Source organism: Panthera onca, chromosome B1, assembly GCF_046562875.1.
Source record: "Panthera onca isolate mPanOnc1 chromosome B1, mPanOnc1 haplotype 2, whole genome shotgun sequence".
Lineage (NCBI taxonomy): Eukaryota > Metazoa > Chordata > Mammalia > Carnivora > Felidae > Panthera > Panthera onca.
In genome coordinates, this window is record NC_138342.1 from 55,703,888 (window position 1) to 55,720,774 (window position 16,887).

Consider the following 16,887-nt stretch of genomic DNA (forward strand, 5'->3'; position numbering starts at 1 on the left):
AACAAAACAAATGAGCAGAGGGAAAAAAAGAGACAGGGAAGCAAACCAAGAAGCAGACTCTTAACTGTAGAGAACAAACTGATGGTTACCAGAAGGGAGGTGGGGGGGTTGGTTAAATAGGTGATGGGGACTAAGGAGTTCACTTGTAGTGATGAGCACCAGGCATGATATGGAACTGTTGAATCACTATATTCTACACTGGAAACTAAAATTGCACTGTATGCTAACCAACTGGAATTTAAATGAAAAAAGATAAAAAAAGAAAGTGATAGAGAAGTAAGTGTTACTATAAAGGAGATCTTTGTGGTGATGGAATATCTCTCAGCTGGAGTAATGGTTACACAAACATACAACACATGTAAAAAAATATGCCATAGAACTAGAAGCACACATTGCACCAATGTCAATTTCCTAGATTCTATATTGTATTATAGGATGTGAGATGCAATGTTTGGGGAAAACGAGGTGAAGAATACATGAGACCCCTCTGTAAACCTTCTGCAAATTATAATGATTTCAAAATAAAAGATGAACAAAAAATTACACAGCATACTTCTGGTCAAACCACGTACCTGGCATGCATCTCTTTTTCCTTTCAAGGAGCCAGCACATAACATTCTAGGAGTTATGGCACCATTGTAAGATTGGGGTTCGTTACAGGTTTTAGTGTCTATGAGATCCACCTGTACTTGCCGAAGATGATTTTGACCACTACCTAAAGACAAAAAAATTCTTTATATGTGTAGATATACATATATTCTATAAACCTTGAGAAAATCTTTCATAATTGTTGGATAAGATGGCAATTTAGGATATGTATTTTTTCAGGTACAGTAATATTTGGGAAAAGAATGATTTCCTTACTACTTTAAATGAAAAGTTAGATACTTATGAGAGAGCATCATGTTGTTTAAGTGACTTCTGTTCCATTGTGAAACTTAGAATGTAATTTCAGTAGGGAGAATGGTGGCTATACGATTCTCTCATCTTCACGATTGAGTATATTAGTGATTCCTAATCTCCTATGCAGTTAAATCCCTAGTAAAAACTTCAGACATATTTACTATTTCAGACACCTTACCAAGCACCATGACTACAGTAGTAGTGAGGCACTTGATAGTAACCTAAAGCAATGAAGGAATCTTTGTGTCTTATAAAAGACCTAATTTACAAACAGGGCCTGACTTACCCAGGTCCACAGGACCAATGCACCAGCATATTTTGGCATAATGACATTCCATTCTTTAAAAGGCTTAGAATACCAAACTGGGCTACTATGGTTTGATTTCTCTTCAGATGCTCACCATCATTTTCTAGTGCTCCAAATCCTGTCACAAACATCTCATCCCCTGGTAGGAACTCATGAGATGCATCAGGAAGACAAATCCTATGTACTGCATTTGTGTAGTGGACCGGGCTAGAAAGCTCTGCAACTGAAATATCATAGTCATGTGATGGATACTTGTATTTTTCATGGACAAATATCCTTCGAAGGCCTTGCTTCATCTTTGGAGTCTTTATTGTTACTCCAAAGGAAGCAGTCCATCTGGTTGGGTCCTTATACCTGAGGAAAAAAATATGAACAGCAAATTCCACTTTATTATGCTACCAATGTAAGGACTTATATTACACATTTTAGGCTGCTGGTGTCAACATACGTTTTCTTTTTAAAATTACAGTTTCTGGGGCTCCTGGGTGGCTCAGTCGGTTAAGCGTCTGACTTCGGCTCAGGTCATGATCTCGTGGCTCATGGGTTCACGTCCCACGTCAGGCTCTGTGCTGACAGTTCAGAGCCTGGAGCCTGCTTTGGATTCTGTGTCTCCCTCTCTCTCTCTCTCTGCCATTCCCCTGCTTGCTCTCTCTCTCTCTCTCTCTCTCTCTCAAAATTAAGTAAAAACCTTTAAAAAAAATAAAAATAAAATTACACTTTCTATGTATAAAAATAAACTCTTTCCAATCTGAGAATCTGGCTCAGGAGTAAGGTGAGGTGGAAATGCCACAGTGGTGTGGTTTTTAGGAAATACATGCCACTCTGCACTGAATCACTTACTCCAGATCCTAGAGCCTTTTGACATTTCTAGGAATCAGTGACTCCAGGAGACATACAGAAAGCATATTTTGTACAGATGCAGGAACAAATGTATTCTATGTACCATGCTCCCTACTCACAAACATACACATTTATCTGAAAACTGAAAAGGCTACACATAAATTTAACAAAACATTACTATCCTATATACATAGGCATTTTGCATTAGGTTGAAAGGTCTTCATTCCTTGGAATACTTCAGTTGTATAATTTGTTACTACCAAATGTCTTCATATTTAATTATTTCTTGCCATGTAGAATTTCTCCTTTGAGGTCAAATCTGCAATCCACCCAGCCCCCATTCCTGATAGATACACAGCAGAGAGATAAGGCTCTTTGACATCAGGCTCAGTCAGGCTCTGTGCTGGCGGCTGGAAGCCTGGAGCCTGTTTCAGATTCTGTGTCTCCCTCTCTCCCTCCCCCTCCCTCGCTCGCACTCGGTCTCTATCTCTCTCAAAAATAAATAAACATTACAGAAAAAAAAAAATCATCTCTTTCAAACTTCGCAAGGTATTTCCTTCCTGCCAAGCCCGAGTGCACGAGTGCACTTTGCTTACCCCAGTCATTCACAAGTTTCAAGACTTACGTTCTAAAGCAGTGAGCGGCACTCACAAGCCACGTGCTATTAATTAAAGTTGCTCCACAGCGATGCATCCCATCCCACTGCAGGCTAGCTTGCCAAGGCCATTCTCCCTCCTCTACAGGTGTCCCACCAACGATCCTGAGACTCTGTCTTGCAGTTTTATTCCTTCGTGTCCCACAGCCTGCCAAAGAGAGACAATGCCTTACTTAGCAGTTGCTTCTAAGTATCAAATTGCGTTACTATCTCAATGTTTTTCATACTTTGTGCTCCAATAGTACCAAACATTTTCTCTTGTCCTTACTTTTCCTTAAACTATAGTGGTTCATTAATTTAACATCTTTTCATCTTGTAGGATTAAGTCATTCATTACCTCCTCTAAGATGCCTTCTCTAACAATTCCTCTGCCCCCAAACTGGATTAGTTATGGCTTTTTTCATACTTCTATCATCATCATCATCATTTCTCTCTCTCTCTCTGTGTATATACATATATATGTATATATGTCTGTTTATATATACATGTATATACATATATATGTATATATGTCTGTTTATATATACATGTATATATGCTAGTAGAGTTACCAGTACTAATTATATATAATTATATATCATATATACACTAATTATATATATTATTTACATATAAGCATTGTTTATAACAGGGTTTATTATATGTGCTAATTATACATATACATATATAATATTATATATGTGTATATATATTGTTTGTAACAGGGTTTCTCAGCCTTGGCTCTATTGACATTTTTGAGATGCATAATTCTTCACTGTATCCTGTATATGATCCTGTATATGATCGAATGTTCAGAAGAATCCTTGGCCTATACATATTAGATGCCAGTAGCATCCCCCCCCACAACCATGATAACCAAAGTCACAGTGGGTCATGATCCCATGGGGGTCAAAATTTCTCTTGCTTGAGACCCATTGCTTCAGAAGTATGTGTTCATACATTAATCTCATACATCTAGTCTCACTAGAGTAAAAGCTGCTTTACACAGGTATTATATCTCATCCATTTTATATTTCTATTGCTTAATACATCACTAGCACAATAAATATCAGTGGCAAGAATACATGCCATTTACGTAACAGGATTATTCTTTGGTCTCATGTTTAATCAAGCTCATGAATTAACTGATATTCTAAGCTGGTGAGTAGCACATTTCCTTCCATCATTTAAGAAAAATATATTATGTACTAACTCCATAATTATCAAATGTATCCTCTAAATCATGGTGGAGTAATCTGCTGTAGGTGAAGGGAAATACTAGGCCTAGAGTCAGTACTTTTAAAATATAGGTAGGAGTGCCTGGGTGGCTCAGTCAGTTAAGCGTCCAACTCTGGATTTCAGCTCAGGTCACAATCTCACAATTTGAGAGTTCAACCCCACGTCTGGCTCTGCGCTGACAGCATGGAGCCTGCTTGGGATTCTCTCTCTCTCTCTCTCTCTCTCTCTCTCTCTCTCCCTCCCTCCCTCCCTCCCTCTTTGCCCCTCCTCTGCTCATGCTCTCTCTCTCCCTCAAAATAAATAAAGTTAAAAAAATAATAAATAAAATATGGGTAAAGATACTATCTGAGCCTTCAATAATTTTATCAATATATACCCAACCCCATAGTTGCCTGATATTTCCATAGTATGGGATTAACAATCATCATGAAGGGGCACCTGGGTGGCTCAGTCAGTTGGGCATCCGATTTCGGCTCAGGTCATGATCTCAAAGTCCATGGGTTCGAGCCCCACATTGGGCTCTGTGCTGACAGCTCAGATCCTGGAGCCTGCTTCAGATTCTGTCTCCCCCTCTCTCTGCCCCTCCCATGCTCATGCTCTGTCTCTCTCTGTCTCTCAATAATAAATAAACGTTAAAAAATTTTTTAAAAATCATCATTAAGATTTTGTTTAGAGTAACAATGAGCTTCTGCCTATAGCTGAAAAATGCCAACATGCCGTTTACTTTTATATAATCTTTAGAAAATGTTTGTAAGAGTATTATAGATATCTGCAGCCAGAACACTGAGTCTTTTTTCCCTTCTTTAACAAGTGTACAACTCATTTCCACTATACCTGTGCCACAGAAACCCATATATCCACTCCAAAGTTCTCCCAATTTTTTTCATTATTTAGTAATCAAATGTGCTTCAAACAATAAGATAAAGCACCATGAGCTGTGCACAGATCAATCAAACTTTATTCTGACCCTATAATATCACACAAAGTAAGCCTAAATGATCCAGTGTTAACATTCAAGTAATGCAATTTTAATAAATATGTTACACTTACAACTGTTCAGAAAGTTGTCTGTTTCTGTCTTGTTGATTTCTGAAATACACAGAAATGGTGAATAGAACAGGGCCAGCACATCAGGATTTCATAATGCCTCTGAGTACTTTAAATAGAAAAGGCTGGTTAATTCTGTTATAAGACAGAACCTCTAGATTGTAAAAAAAAAAAAAAAAAAAAAAAAAAAAAAAAAAAAAAAGCAACAGTTATTTTATCATATGTAGAGCATGTTCATTACCTTGGAGAAAAGGGAGATCTGAACAGCGTTTTTAAACTTTAGTCTGAATAACAGTCACAGAGAGAGCATCTTTATACTGTCAGTTCCTGTTCCTCTTCCCAGTAATTCTGATTCAGTAGTTTTATGATGAAACCCAGGAATCTGAGTTTCATACCACAAATAAGATGCAGTATTTCCCCCTTTTGTGGAAATACTTTTCTAAACCATGGTATTGATTCCCTAAATGCAATGATATTTTTACTGACCATTATTTCAGATTTTTTCCCCACTAAACTCACAGGCATAGTCCCATTTGTATAACATTTTTAAAAAAAATTTTTTTAACGTTTATTCATTTTTGAGACAGAGAGAAACAGAGCATGAACAGGGGAGGAACAGAGAGAGAGGGAGACACAGAATCTGGAACAGGCTCCAGGCTCTGAGCTGTCAGCACAGAGCCGGACGCGGGGCTCGAACTCAGGGACCATGAGATCATGACCTGAGCTGAAGTCGGACGCTTAACCGACCAAGCCACCCAGGCGCCCCTGTATAACATTTTTGAATGGCAGGTCCATAAATCCATCCTCACTCTCACTTAAAAAGAATGTTATCTCTCTAATTTTTCTTTCTGCTGAAATTTGCAAAGACAATTTGCCCTCTTTTCAACTTTAGCGCATGGCTCCTTAGCTTATTTATTTCTCAACAATCAGGCTCTAACCCTATGCAAGCATTAAGCCAACCAACAGATACATAAAACTCCACACAGTTAAATGTCCTGATTCAGTAGATTTCCAATGACCAAAACTATTCTCTTTGAACATGGCAGAATCAGTGTTCTAAATACAAAAATGTTAATGTTAATTTTTCTTTTAGTCTTTAATAGTATTTATATGCCAGGAACCTATGTTCTAGAAAGCTTCTTTCTGACTTTCTCCATTCTGGCTATTTTGGGGGGAAATGGCTCAAATAAAGAAGTGACTATTTATTCTCTGTAGATATTAAATATCATCACCTCTTATCTCCTTGTTTCAAATAACCTGTTCTTCTCTAGCTCACACTTTTCCTAGAGAAAGTTCTGGCTTTGCTCTTGATACTACTTAAAGGGCCATCTTAATGGAGGTGTATCTACATTGGGCTATGCACTCAGCATGACTGTGCATTTGGTTTAATGCTCACTGTCTTGAAATTCTTAATATTTTATATTTTATAATTTGTGCTTTAAAAGTGAAGTCTGGGGGAGCCTGGGTGGCTTAGGCAGTTAAGTCTCCAACTCTTGGTTTTGGCCCAGGTTATGAAGTCACCCTTTGTGAGATACAGCCCCGCACTGGGCTCTGCACTGACAGCACACAGCCTGCTTGGGATTCTCTCTCTCTCCCTCTCTCTGCCCCTCCCCCATCTCTCAAAATAAATGAATAAACTTAAAAATAAAAATAAATAAAAGTGAAGTCTGAAGAGCAATGGGGTATGACATGCACAGAGGAGATAACACACAATATATGTGTCCATGGGCTCCTGGCGCCCATTTGCATATATCATTTGTGATACCCAATGAACTCAGAATTCCAGTGGATCCACAACGTTCAGCACACTCAAAGTGAGTACAAAATAAGTGTGTGATGCTTACCATTAAGGAACCAGGACGCAGTGACAGTCCAGGAGACCATGTTTTCTGTTTGAAGCAGGACTTGCTCAGAACACAGAAAGAAAGCAATAGCATTCTACTAGACACAAACCACCCAAGGGCCCTATTATATCCTTTCTTGCTCCCATTACTTTTTTATATTAGCCAACAGCTTCTGCTGAAAATAATGACATACAAGGACTTTTCAGGTCTTTCTTACTTAAGCCGAAGGTAGAGAACATTGGTAAAATGTGCACATATCAACAAGGGGAAAAAAAAAACTGTGAAGCTAGTCTTGTATAGTTTTTCTATCGATCTGATTAGAGCCAAATTCATGCATGTGTGAAATACTGTTGTATAATTTTCATAATTCCACATACTTAAATGCTTTTACATTTGCATTTGAAATTGATATTTTACAACATGAAGAGGAACAATACATCTCATGCTAGTAATTTAAAATTTTAATTTTTTCACATAGAATGCCATTAATTAGCAAATAAAAATACCATGACGAGTCAAGAGAGACTGTAGAAGAAAGAAATCTTATATATTAATACTCTTAGTGGTAAGTTTTTGTTGCTTTTTGAAAAGAGTCCAGCATTTTGCACTAGGCCTCATAAATTATGTAGCTGGTCCTAACTACCCAAGTCTTTCTTCCTAAGCAAACAGGGTAGGTGACCATTAGGTCATGCTGCTAGTTAGGTCTATCAGCTTTTATGTTAGCACATTATGTTCATACTTTCTACTTGTTCCCTCTTCTCTATTTTCTAGTGCTGTTCAATACTGTGTCCACTAGCCACATGTGCCTAGTAGCTCTTGAAATGTGGCTAGTCTAAACCGAAATGTGCTATAAATAACAAAATATACACTAGATTTCAAAGCCTTAGTACAAAAAAAAAGAATATAAAATATCTCATGAATAATTTTCTATTGACTACTTGTTGAAATAATAATACTTTGATATAGTGGGTTAAATATCAAACTATTTAAATGAAGCTCACATGTTTACTATTGCTTTTTTAATGTGGATACTAGAAAATTTAAGATCATAGGGTTGGCCCACATGGTATTTCTATGACTAGCATTGTTCTATAGCACACAACTCTTAACCAAACATTTATTTCCACTGAGGATCTCCTATATTTCTTCCTTTCTGGTAATGAGGACATACTCCTGCTTATTTCATTCCCCTATCCTCCACACAAAAAGCTCAGACTTTTTAAATTAGTTGTAAAATATATAAAAATAAGTATAAATAAATTATAAATTTTTCATTGGTAAATGGTCTAAGGAAAGAAGCTATAACAAGGTATATCAATGCAACTTGAAGGCAAATGTGTGAATGGCATGAACCTTTTCATACATCATACACTCAGAACATAAAGTGGAAGCAACAAGAAGAAGAATGTACAAAACCACTTTCTCCATGTATAATTGGATGCTAGAGCTGAGGTGTAAGTCCCAATACAGAGAAAGAACACAGACCCGGGGTTAATGAGAGATGTGCATAGGAGACATAAGTTTAGGGTAGTATTAAAATTAAAATACTTTATTAGGACCAATTTAGTCCCAAATAAATGTTCTATTGATGGCAAGACTCCATAATTAAAGGATATCCAAAACAATTTTTAAAAGTCAGTGCCTAAGAGGGCACTTGTTGGGATGAGCACTGGGTATTATATTTAAGTGATTAATCACTAAATTCTATTCCTGAAATCATATGTTACCTAACTTGGATTTTAAATAAATAAATACATAAATAAATGCATAAATAAATAAATAAATAAATAAATAAATAAATAAATAAAATCAGTGCCTAAGACCAAAACTAACATGGAGCTGTTCTATGTAAGAAAATTAAACTAAATAACAGAAAGAAACTTACTTTTAATTTCAACTGATTCAGGATCTAATTTAGGGGGTCCTACAGCATCATGCAGCTTTTCAGTTAGAACACGTTGAATAATTTTATTGATGGCTTCAGGATCCTCAGTAGAGCGAAATCTAAAAATCAGCAGCATATGAGCCAACACTCCATGTTCCTCTGGACTGTGGATCAAAAAGAAAAACAGAAAAAAATGGTTTTAAAGATAAAGTTCAAAATTAGATTTGTGGTAATATCACAATCTATTTTTTTCTTTATCATCCATTTGAAACACACACACAAAACAAATCCATAATGTAATTTAAAAGATCCAATTTGTTTCATTCTATATTCCTATTGTTTTCCACATATAAAACTTCCAACTTAGCCTCCCTGATAGTAAGATAGTATGCTCATGGTGTCCCTTAACACCAAAATATCTAGTTATTAATATAAAAAGATACCCTATTGTCAACCATTTAATACTATTAAATATACCATATGATCAATGTGAAATCAACTCTGGGTTTGGCCTCCAGGTTTAATTCCCAGTGGCTTAAATCCAGTGAAATCTCCTAAGCAACATCATGCTTTCCTAAACAACTTCTAATCCTAGGGATATTAGAAAGCTTGACCAAATTGTTGTTACTTCATGTGATTATATTTTCAAGATAAAGCATTAATTAGCCTTAGTGTTGTTTAGATGAATTACTTCTTGGAATCATCCTTGACTTCTCTTTCTCATTTTCTGTCAGCTACTCTACCTCCTTTTTTTTCATATATAATCAGTTCTCAAAGAATTTTACTCCCCACTATACAGTGTATTGACTTCTCATATAAACTGTAAATGGGAATGTAAATTAGAACCTTATTTTTAGAGGTCAGTTTTGTTTATCAATTATACATTTGATGATCCATTTCTCTGATACAGCACTCCCTTCAAATAAACTTTTGTGTGTGCAAAGAGATTTATACAAATGTTTATCATAACCTTGTTTTTAAATCAGAAAAAAATATGTAACAACCCAAGTGTCCATCACAAGGGCATTGGCTAAATCAACCCTGACACATACTTGTAGTGAAATACCACACAACCAATTGTTAAGAAGCTATGTTACTTCTGCAAATGGAACTATTAGAGAGGGAGTTTTTGCCTTCTATTTTATGTGATATTGTGTTATTTGAATTTTATATATTTTATATTGTTTTTGTAATCTGAAAAAACAAATAGGACTGTAATGAGAATACTGTTATGTATCTCACCCCTTTCACTGACTCAGCAACACCGTACAACAATTATTCTTTATTCCTTCTCTTAAACTATTCCTATACTGGTTGACTAATAGAAACAAAAACAAACAAAACTGTCTCTCTTCTTCATTGGCATATCCAGTTAATTCTTTCTGGTCATATTACTTGGTCTCTCAGGAGTATTTGTCAATGCTGACCATTCCATGCTTGAAACTTTTTGTCTTTTGTATCAGTGGTGCCTTTCTCATGATATCTCTTTTTTCTTTCTCCTTCCCTATTTCCTTGGCTCCTATTTTTTCCCCATCTCCTTACGTATTATTTTCTTCAGGCTTTCTTCATCATCATTTTTTTCCTTGCATTACCCTTTTTCTGAAAAATTCTGTTTACATCCACACTCTCTAGTACTTTGATTGAGAATGAGCAAAGGCATATCTTCAACTCAGCTCCCTTTTCCTCCCCCGAGTGAGACTCGTATTTCAGGCTCATGTCCCCTAGTATCTCAGCTTAAAATCTGTAAGACTAACTTCATCTTTTGTACAAACTTGCATTTCTTCCCACTGATAGTAGAAAAAATACTAATGAGTAAGAAGGTTACTAAGATGAAGAGGTAAACAAATTAGAAAGTGATTTGGAAGGTAGAACTGGAAGAACATGGTTATTCATAAAATGTGAGGGGCCCAGGAAATGGAGGAGAGTAGGATGATGTCCAGGTTTCCCATTAGTGTCAGTGGGTTTCACCTGAGTTAGAGAATTTTCTGTGGAACATACATGTGGAGATGTGCATGGGCAGGCAGATAGCTCTAGAAATCAGAAAAACAGTTTAGATTGGAAATAGAAATTTGAATTTCGATAGTATGAAGTCATGTGGGTGCATGAAGTCCCCTTGAGAGAGTGAAAATTTAAGGATTGGAGAAGTAGATACAGATCAAGGAAGAATAGTATTTCAAATCCCAGGGAATACAGACTTCTCAGAAGAAAGTGGTCAAAGTAACACCTCATTTAGAGATGTTTAGACATTTAGAGATGTCAGCTAAATGATAGACTGAGAGGTAACTTGCAGTTTTTGTCATTGAAATGATACTGGAAACAGCTCTCATTCTATTTTTTAAAAATACAAATAATTTTTATTAAGACAATATATTATTTAAGATACTTATATAGTATTTTGCTTAAAATGTTGTGCTATGAACTTCTATTTATTGATGGTAGATGATCAGATCTGGAATTTTCTTAAATAAATATTTGGAGCAGAAAGAGACAGAGATGAAAAAAGTAAACAAAATTCATAAAGAGGAGAATGAAGAGGGTAAGACAAACCTCATCTACTATGCTATTTTATAGAGGGAACAATTGGTTATTAAACTAAGGAATATGGCTTAGGTACCTATTTTTGTAATTAGATTCCCAAAGAACAATTCAATAATATAGCCACCAATAATACTCGTCCCTTACCTCACCTTGCAAATGCTTCCTTATGGATTTAGAGAATGAGTAAAGCAAATTATAATCCATGCCTTAGAACAGTTGTCAAATGAATATTGGTTTAATTGAATTATATCATATCATTAATATTTCCAATAGTATTTATTACTAGCCAAGCTAACAGCTTTAGTTTTAAATTATATTCAGAAGTCAGCATTTTAGATTTACATACCTGAACCTGATAATGTGAGGCTTGACAAACTCTCCCCTCAATGGAGATTTATGAAATGCATTTTTTACCTGTTCCAAAAATATTCAACATACATCAGCAAGAATAATTTTCTACAAGTCAATTTAAAGCTCTATGGAAAATTTAAAAACAAAACAAAGCAAAACAAGAAACATTAATCAACATTTCACAATTCACTCAACTTGAAGAATCTCAAAGAATCTTTTCTGGTATTCTACTCAGTGATTTCAACTGAACTCTGCCTTAGGAGTTATCTGGGAACCACAGTAGTTGGCCAAGAATGACATCTGCTGTGTACACTCAGAAAGAGACTAAAAAGGAATAAACACAGTTTTATGAAAAGAAAGAGTAAATATTCATACCCTGAGATACAGACTTCTACTGTAGGTAAACAAAGGAAATTGAATAGTTCCGCCAACTGATGGTTGGATCATAGATGTGGGTGTATGACAGTGTCATGTGGTTCTTAAACCTTGTGAAGAAGTTACCAAATATCCTGGCATTATCTGCACCCACTTCAGTACTCAAAATGCTCTCAGAAAGGCCCATGTGAACTAGGATACTTAGCCTAATATGTTCTGTAAGGTTTACTTTAATAAGATACCAGAATGTATCTTGTGGAGATATTTCTTACTACTATAATTAAGAATTCTATCCAACTTGGAGCTCCTGGGTGGCTCAGTCGGTTAAGCGTCTGACTTCATCTCAGGTCATGATCTCATGGTCTGTGAGTTTGAGCCCCGCGTGGGGCTATGTGCTGACTGCTCAGAGTCTGGAGCTTGCTTCCAATTCTCTGTCTCCCTCTCCCTCTCTGCCCCTCTCCAGCTCGTGCTCTGTCTCTGTCTCTGTCTCTGTCTCTCGGTCTCAAACATAAATAAAAACATTTTTAAAAAAATTTTTTAAAAGAATTCTAGCCAAATTAAAATTTTAAATTAGAAGTCAAGGTAAACATGTCAAGTATTTCTTGGTTTCAAGTGTGTGAACATTAACCAAACACAGTTACTACAAGCTAGTGATTGACTGACAGGAACAATGAGCCTTTTTATTCTTTCATATCTTTTGCTGACTCCTCTTTGTGCCCAAGAGCAGTTACTTCAATTATAAGACAGATCAGCATAGTACAAGTGAGTCCTCTAATGACAACATTCACTTGGATATTTTTATTTAAGGGCTTATATTTAATCAAATAATTTAAAAATTATTATTAATTTTAAGAGTGTTCAAGAGTCCTATCTATATTCCTTCATACGTAAATCATTTTGGATCTTATAAAATTTATTTTAGTGAATGTCACAAAAAACAAGGCAAATAGTTGCATCTTTTTTGACCTTTTTAGTTCCATTTTCTTTTCTTTATTTTATATATATATATATATATATATATATATATATATAGTCTTAGAAGAGAGTATATTCATATACAGTCTATATATGTGTGTATATATATATATATATATATATATATATATATATATATATAATACAGTTTTAGAAGAGAGTATATTCAGATATTTTCCTGATTTGTTGTTTATAAGTACAAATTCAACCAGGATTTGACCCCCTCCTTACAAATGTATTTAAATCCTCAGGCTTCTAGTCTATTAGGCAGTTTCTATGCACATAACTGCCATTATGTTCTTACTCAGGATATTGGATATGGAAGACAATTTTAAAATTATCTAGTCTAATACCTTAATTTTCACATAAGAAAATTTGTTCAGAATGAAAATTGGTAACAGGTGGTTCTAAAACTAAGTGTCCCAACTTCTAGTTTAGGGTATTTTCCATCACATCATATGCCACAAATTACCTCATACACTGTCAGGAAAAGTCCAAATTATTCTCTAAGTAATCTGATAATGATTCGAATCATCACACAGACTGTTGCTCTCTTGGCCTAAACTGATAATTTTTCCACTTTTTAAAATATTTGATTCATCTCTGAGGATGAATGTTGATGTTTTAAAGGTAGAGATGAGTATCCATGTATTTCCTATAGACTCATATACCAAAAACCAGCCCAAGGTCAGATATTTTTGAATACCAAAATACCATTCAAGTATGTGCCTGAATAGTTTCAGTCTCATGGTCTTTTGCTCAAGGTGTCTTCTATAGGATACAACAGTCATATTTTGGGTCACCCTCACATTCCCAAAATTCCTGGACTCCACTCATCAGGATTGTAGCATTAGCTATGGAAGAGCAAGTAAGAGGGACATAAAGGAAAGTCTACAGTTCACTTGCCTCAGCCCTGCAAGGTGTGCTCTCCAAGTCATGTACTGTCAGTTTGTTTTATATCTTTCAGGCAGGGCTGCTTCCCATTTTTCAAAGATACACAAGATCAGTTGAATGGATGTTTTGGAAGCTAGGTACCAAAACTTATGATATAAAGTGATTGCAAATGCCTAGAAATGGAGAAAAAAGTGCTTACCATTGATTCAATTTTCTGGCTCATTTCAGTGAAATTTTTAGAAGCCTCTTTTCCAAAGTCATCATATAGTTTGTTACTTGTAAATGACAATGTGCTATAGTAATTGTAGGTCTTCCTTTGGTCTATGAGGAGAGAGGGAAAAAAAAACATAATACTTTTAATTAGATGTGTGTAAAGCATCATTATTTCCCTGTTTAGACCAGAAAGAGTGTCCTACCCCAGGTCGTCATCTCCATTATCTTGCCCTGAACTTCCTGGTTATCTCAGAATAAAAAACAACACTCATCATCATAAGATTTAGAGTGTAAAAGCCATAAGAAATGCTTGGTGATCCTGCGGGCTGATTAGTCATTTGTTACCCATTCCTGAATTAGCCACGAGAGGCAGCAAGTTACACCATCAGAACGTACAAACAAGAATGGACTCAGCAGTCAGAGAAAGATAAACATCATATGATTTCACTCATATGTGGAATTTAAGAAACGAAACAGATAAACAGAGGGGAAGGGAAGGAAAAATAAGATAAAAACAGAGAGGGAGGCAAACCATTTGAGACTTTTAAATACAGAGAACAAACTGAGGGTTGCTACAGGGGTGTTGAGTGGGGGAATGGGCGAAATGGGTGATGGGCATTAAGGAGGGAACTTGTGGGGATGAGAATTGGGTGTTATATATAAGTGATGAATCACTAAATTCTACTCCTGAAACCATCATTACACTATAAGTTAACTTACTTGGATTTAAATTTTTTAAAGAAGTGTCAAAATAAAATGGACTCAGAAGTTTCCAAAGAGTAAACTTACTTTTATATTCCAGAAGTAGATTTCTTCCAATTCAGGAAACTACATATCAATTCTGGCCACAGGGACCATAGTGTAAGAAAATGTTTTGGGGCTAAAGAAGGAGATAACAGTAGAGATGAAAATGCTTGGAGTTCAGGTAGAGAGCTAGAGCTGCCATCTGACATAACCTTCCAGGGACACTTAATTTCACCTGACTCCCTTCTCACTCCACTTATTTTCTCCCACCAGCCATAAGGAGTGTCCTGTTTCCTTAGCCATTGTCTACACTTTCTTCATCCGGTTTAAGCAGCCCTCATTTTGGGCCTGCTGAAAATTAACGCAGTATTCATCTACCCTTCTATACCTGAAGCAAGCGTGGGACCTTAAGAAGATTCATTCATTCAACAAATATTAATTCTTCTATGAAAGACTCTGTGTTGAGTATTAGGAATATAATGGTGATCAAGACAGTTGTGTGTGGTTATTGTAGGAGAATGGAGTGTGCCTCACCCAATCTCAATTTCTTTCCTCTTCTCTCTTGCTTCTCATTCTTTCCCTCTTCACTTGAACCCCAGAGGAAAGGGAAACTAACATTAATTTACTATAATCTCCATGGGAAGGCAGTATGTCCACATTTAACAGGTAAAGACTACAGTCTCAGAAATGTAAGGAAATTGCCCAACTCTAACATGACATAGCCAGAAAAGACAGAACTGGATTTCAAGTCAAGCTCTAATTCTCATAACACAAACTTTCTTTACATACCACTTTTTGGGTGGGAAAAACCAAACCCACTCACTGAAGCTGTATAAGAAGTCTCTCATACATAAGAGTTTTGGGAAAAAACTACTGGTAAATTTCAAAAGAACATCCGAGCCATCCAGAGGATTTGGTTGGGTTGGCAAGGCTAGGGAATGGCTAAGGAATGGTCAGTGATGCAAAAGATGTTGGATGGCAGCCTGAAATGTTAGGACCTCCTGGAAATGAGCCACCAAAGTGAGGTGCTAGGGAGGTTTTGCCTTGTTCCCTCTTTCCTTACCTCCCTTTCACTGAACGGTCTTGCCCTGAAAGGCCAGAATGACCTGAAATCCAGGAAGTTCCCTGGAAATACACATAATCCCAAAGAAGGTTTTTAACTTATTGAAATACTGAACATTGGGTCTAAATTGGGCATAATAATCCTCATTTCTAACAAGCTCCCATGTAATACTACTGGTGGGGTACCTATCCCCTCACTGAAAAGTAGAGAGAACTGACTTATACATATTATTCTTATTCTGTTTTAAATTATTAGATTGACTTTTTGAAACTGCCATTTGTATAAGCCAAATATGCTCAAATATGACGATTTCATATGTTTCACCCAAATGAACAACTTATCTGTAGTCAATATTTTACTTTGCTGAAGAGACTCAAATAGGTCACTAAGAGTCAAAATATATTCCCAGTTGCCAAAATTATATGGCATGTGTAGCTGTTGGGAAATATTATTGAGGAATATTAACAGAAAAGTAAGAAAAATAAGGATGAACACTAGTTTGCTGATAATTTTCTAACAAGTTCCTGAATCTGTAACCTATAAGGATATTGCTCATAAGAGAGTCACCTCCTGTCAGACAATTTACAAAAGGGCAAAAAGGCAGACCTAAAGGCCACTGGATAGAAGCCGCCCACACAATTCTATGCTGTCCTGGACTTTTTGCCAAAATGATGTTTTTTTTCAAGGTGAATTACCTCCATCCTAACCTGTCTGTTTCCATAACTATTTGGTTTAGTTGGTTATCTAGGTGTGCCAACTCCTCAATGCTCATGTGCTATATCCACTCTGTTCTTTGTTTATATCTCCAAACAGAGGGCGGGTCATACATGTAAGACAGTAACACATATCACAACAATCACTATTTATTCAGATGTGCTGTGTGGGCAGTGGAAGTTGAGTGTTCCATATTACCATACCGATCATCCAGACAATAGGATCCAGGAACAAGTTACTGGAAAAACCTTGCCAGGTTTTCATTTTATGCATGTGAGTAAGATTTGTAAGCCTTATAATGCATGGCTTAGAAAAAGCAAA

General features: G+C 36.1%; 1 protein-coding gene across 1 annotated transcript in view; it reads right to left on the reverse strand.

Annotated features, from left to right (window-relative positions):
- LOC132693320 (transmembrane protease serine 11E) overlaps positions 1 to 16,887 on the reverse strand; it is a 38,923-nt gene that overhangs the window by 5,161 nt on the left and 16,875 nt on the right. Inside the window, exons 3-10 of the mRNA XM_078445126.2 lie at positions 14,032 to 14,153; positions 11,584 to 11,651; positions 8,700 to 8,863; positions 6,815 to 6,859; positions 4,974 to 5,012; positions 2,676 to 2,853; positions 1,305 to 1,564; positions 573 to 715 (exon numbers count right to left, since the gene is read on the reverse strand). Of these exons, the coding sequence (XP_078301252.1) occupies positions 573 to 715; positions 1,305 to 1,564; positions 2,676 to 2,853; positions 4,974 to 5,012; positions 6,815 to 6,859; positions 8,700 to 8,863; positions 11,584 to 11,651; positions 14,032 to 14,153 (1,019 nt within the window). The remainder of the gene's footprint in view (positions 1 to 572; positions 716 to 1,304; positions 1,565 to 2,675; positions 2,854 to 4,973; positions 5,013 to 6,814; positions 6,860 to 8,699; positions 8,864 to 11,583; positions 11,652 to 14,031; positions 14,154 to 16,887) is intronic.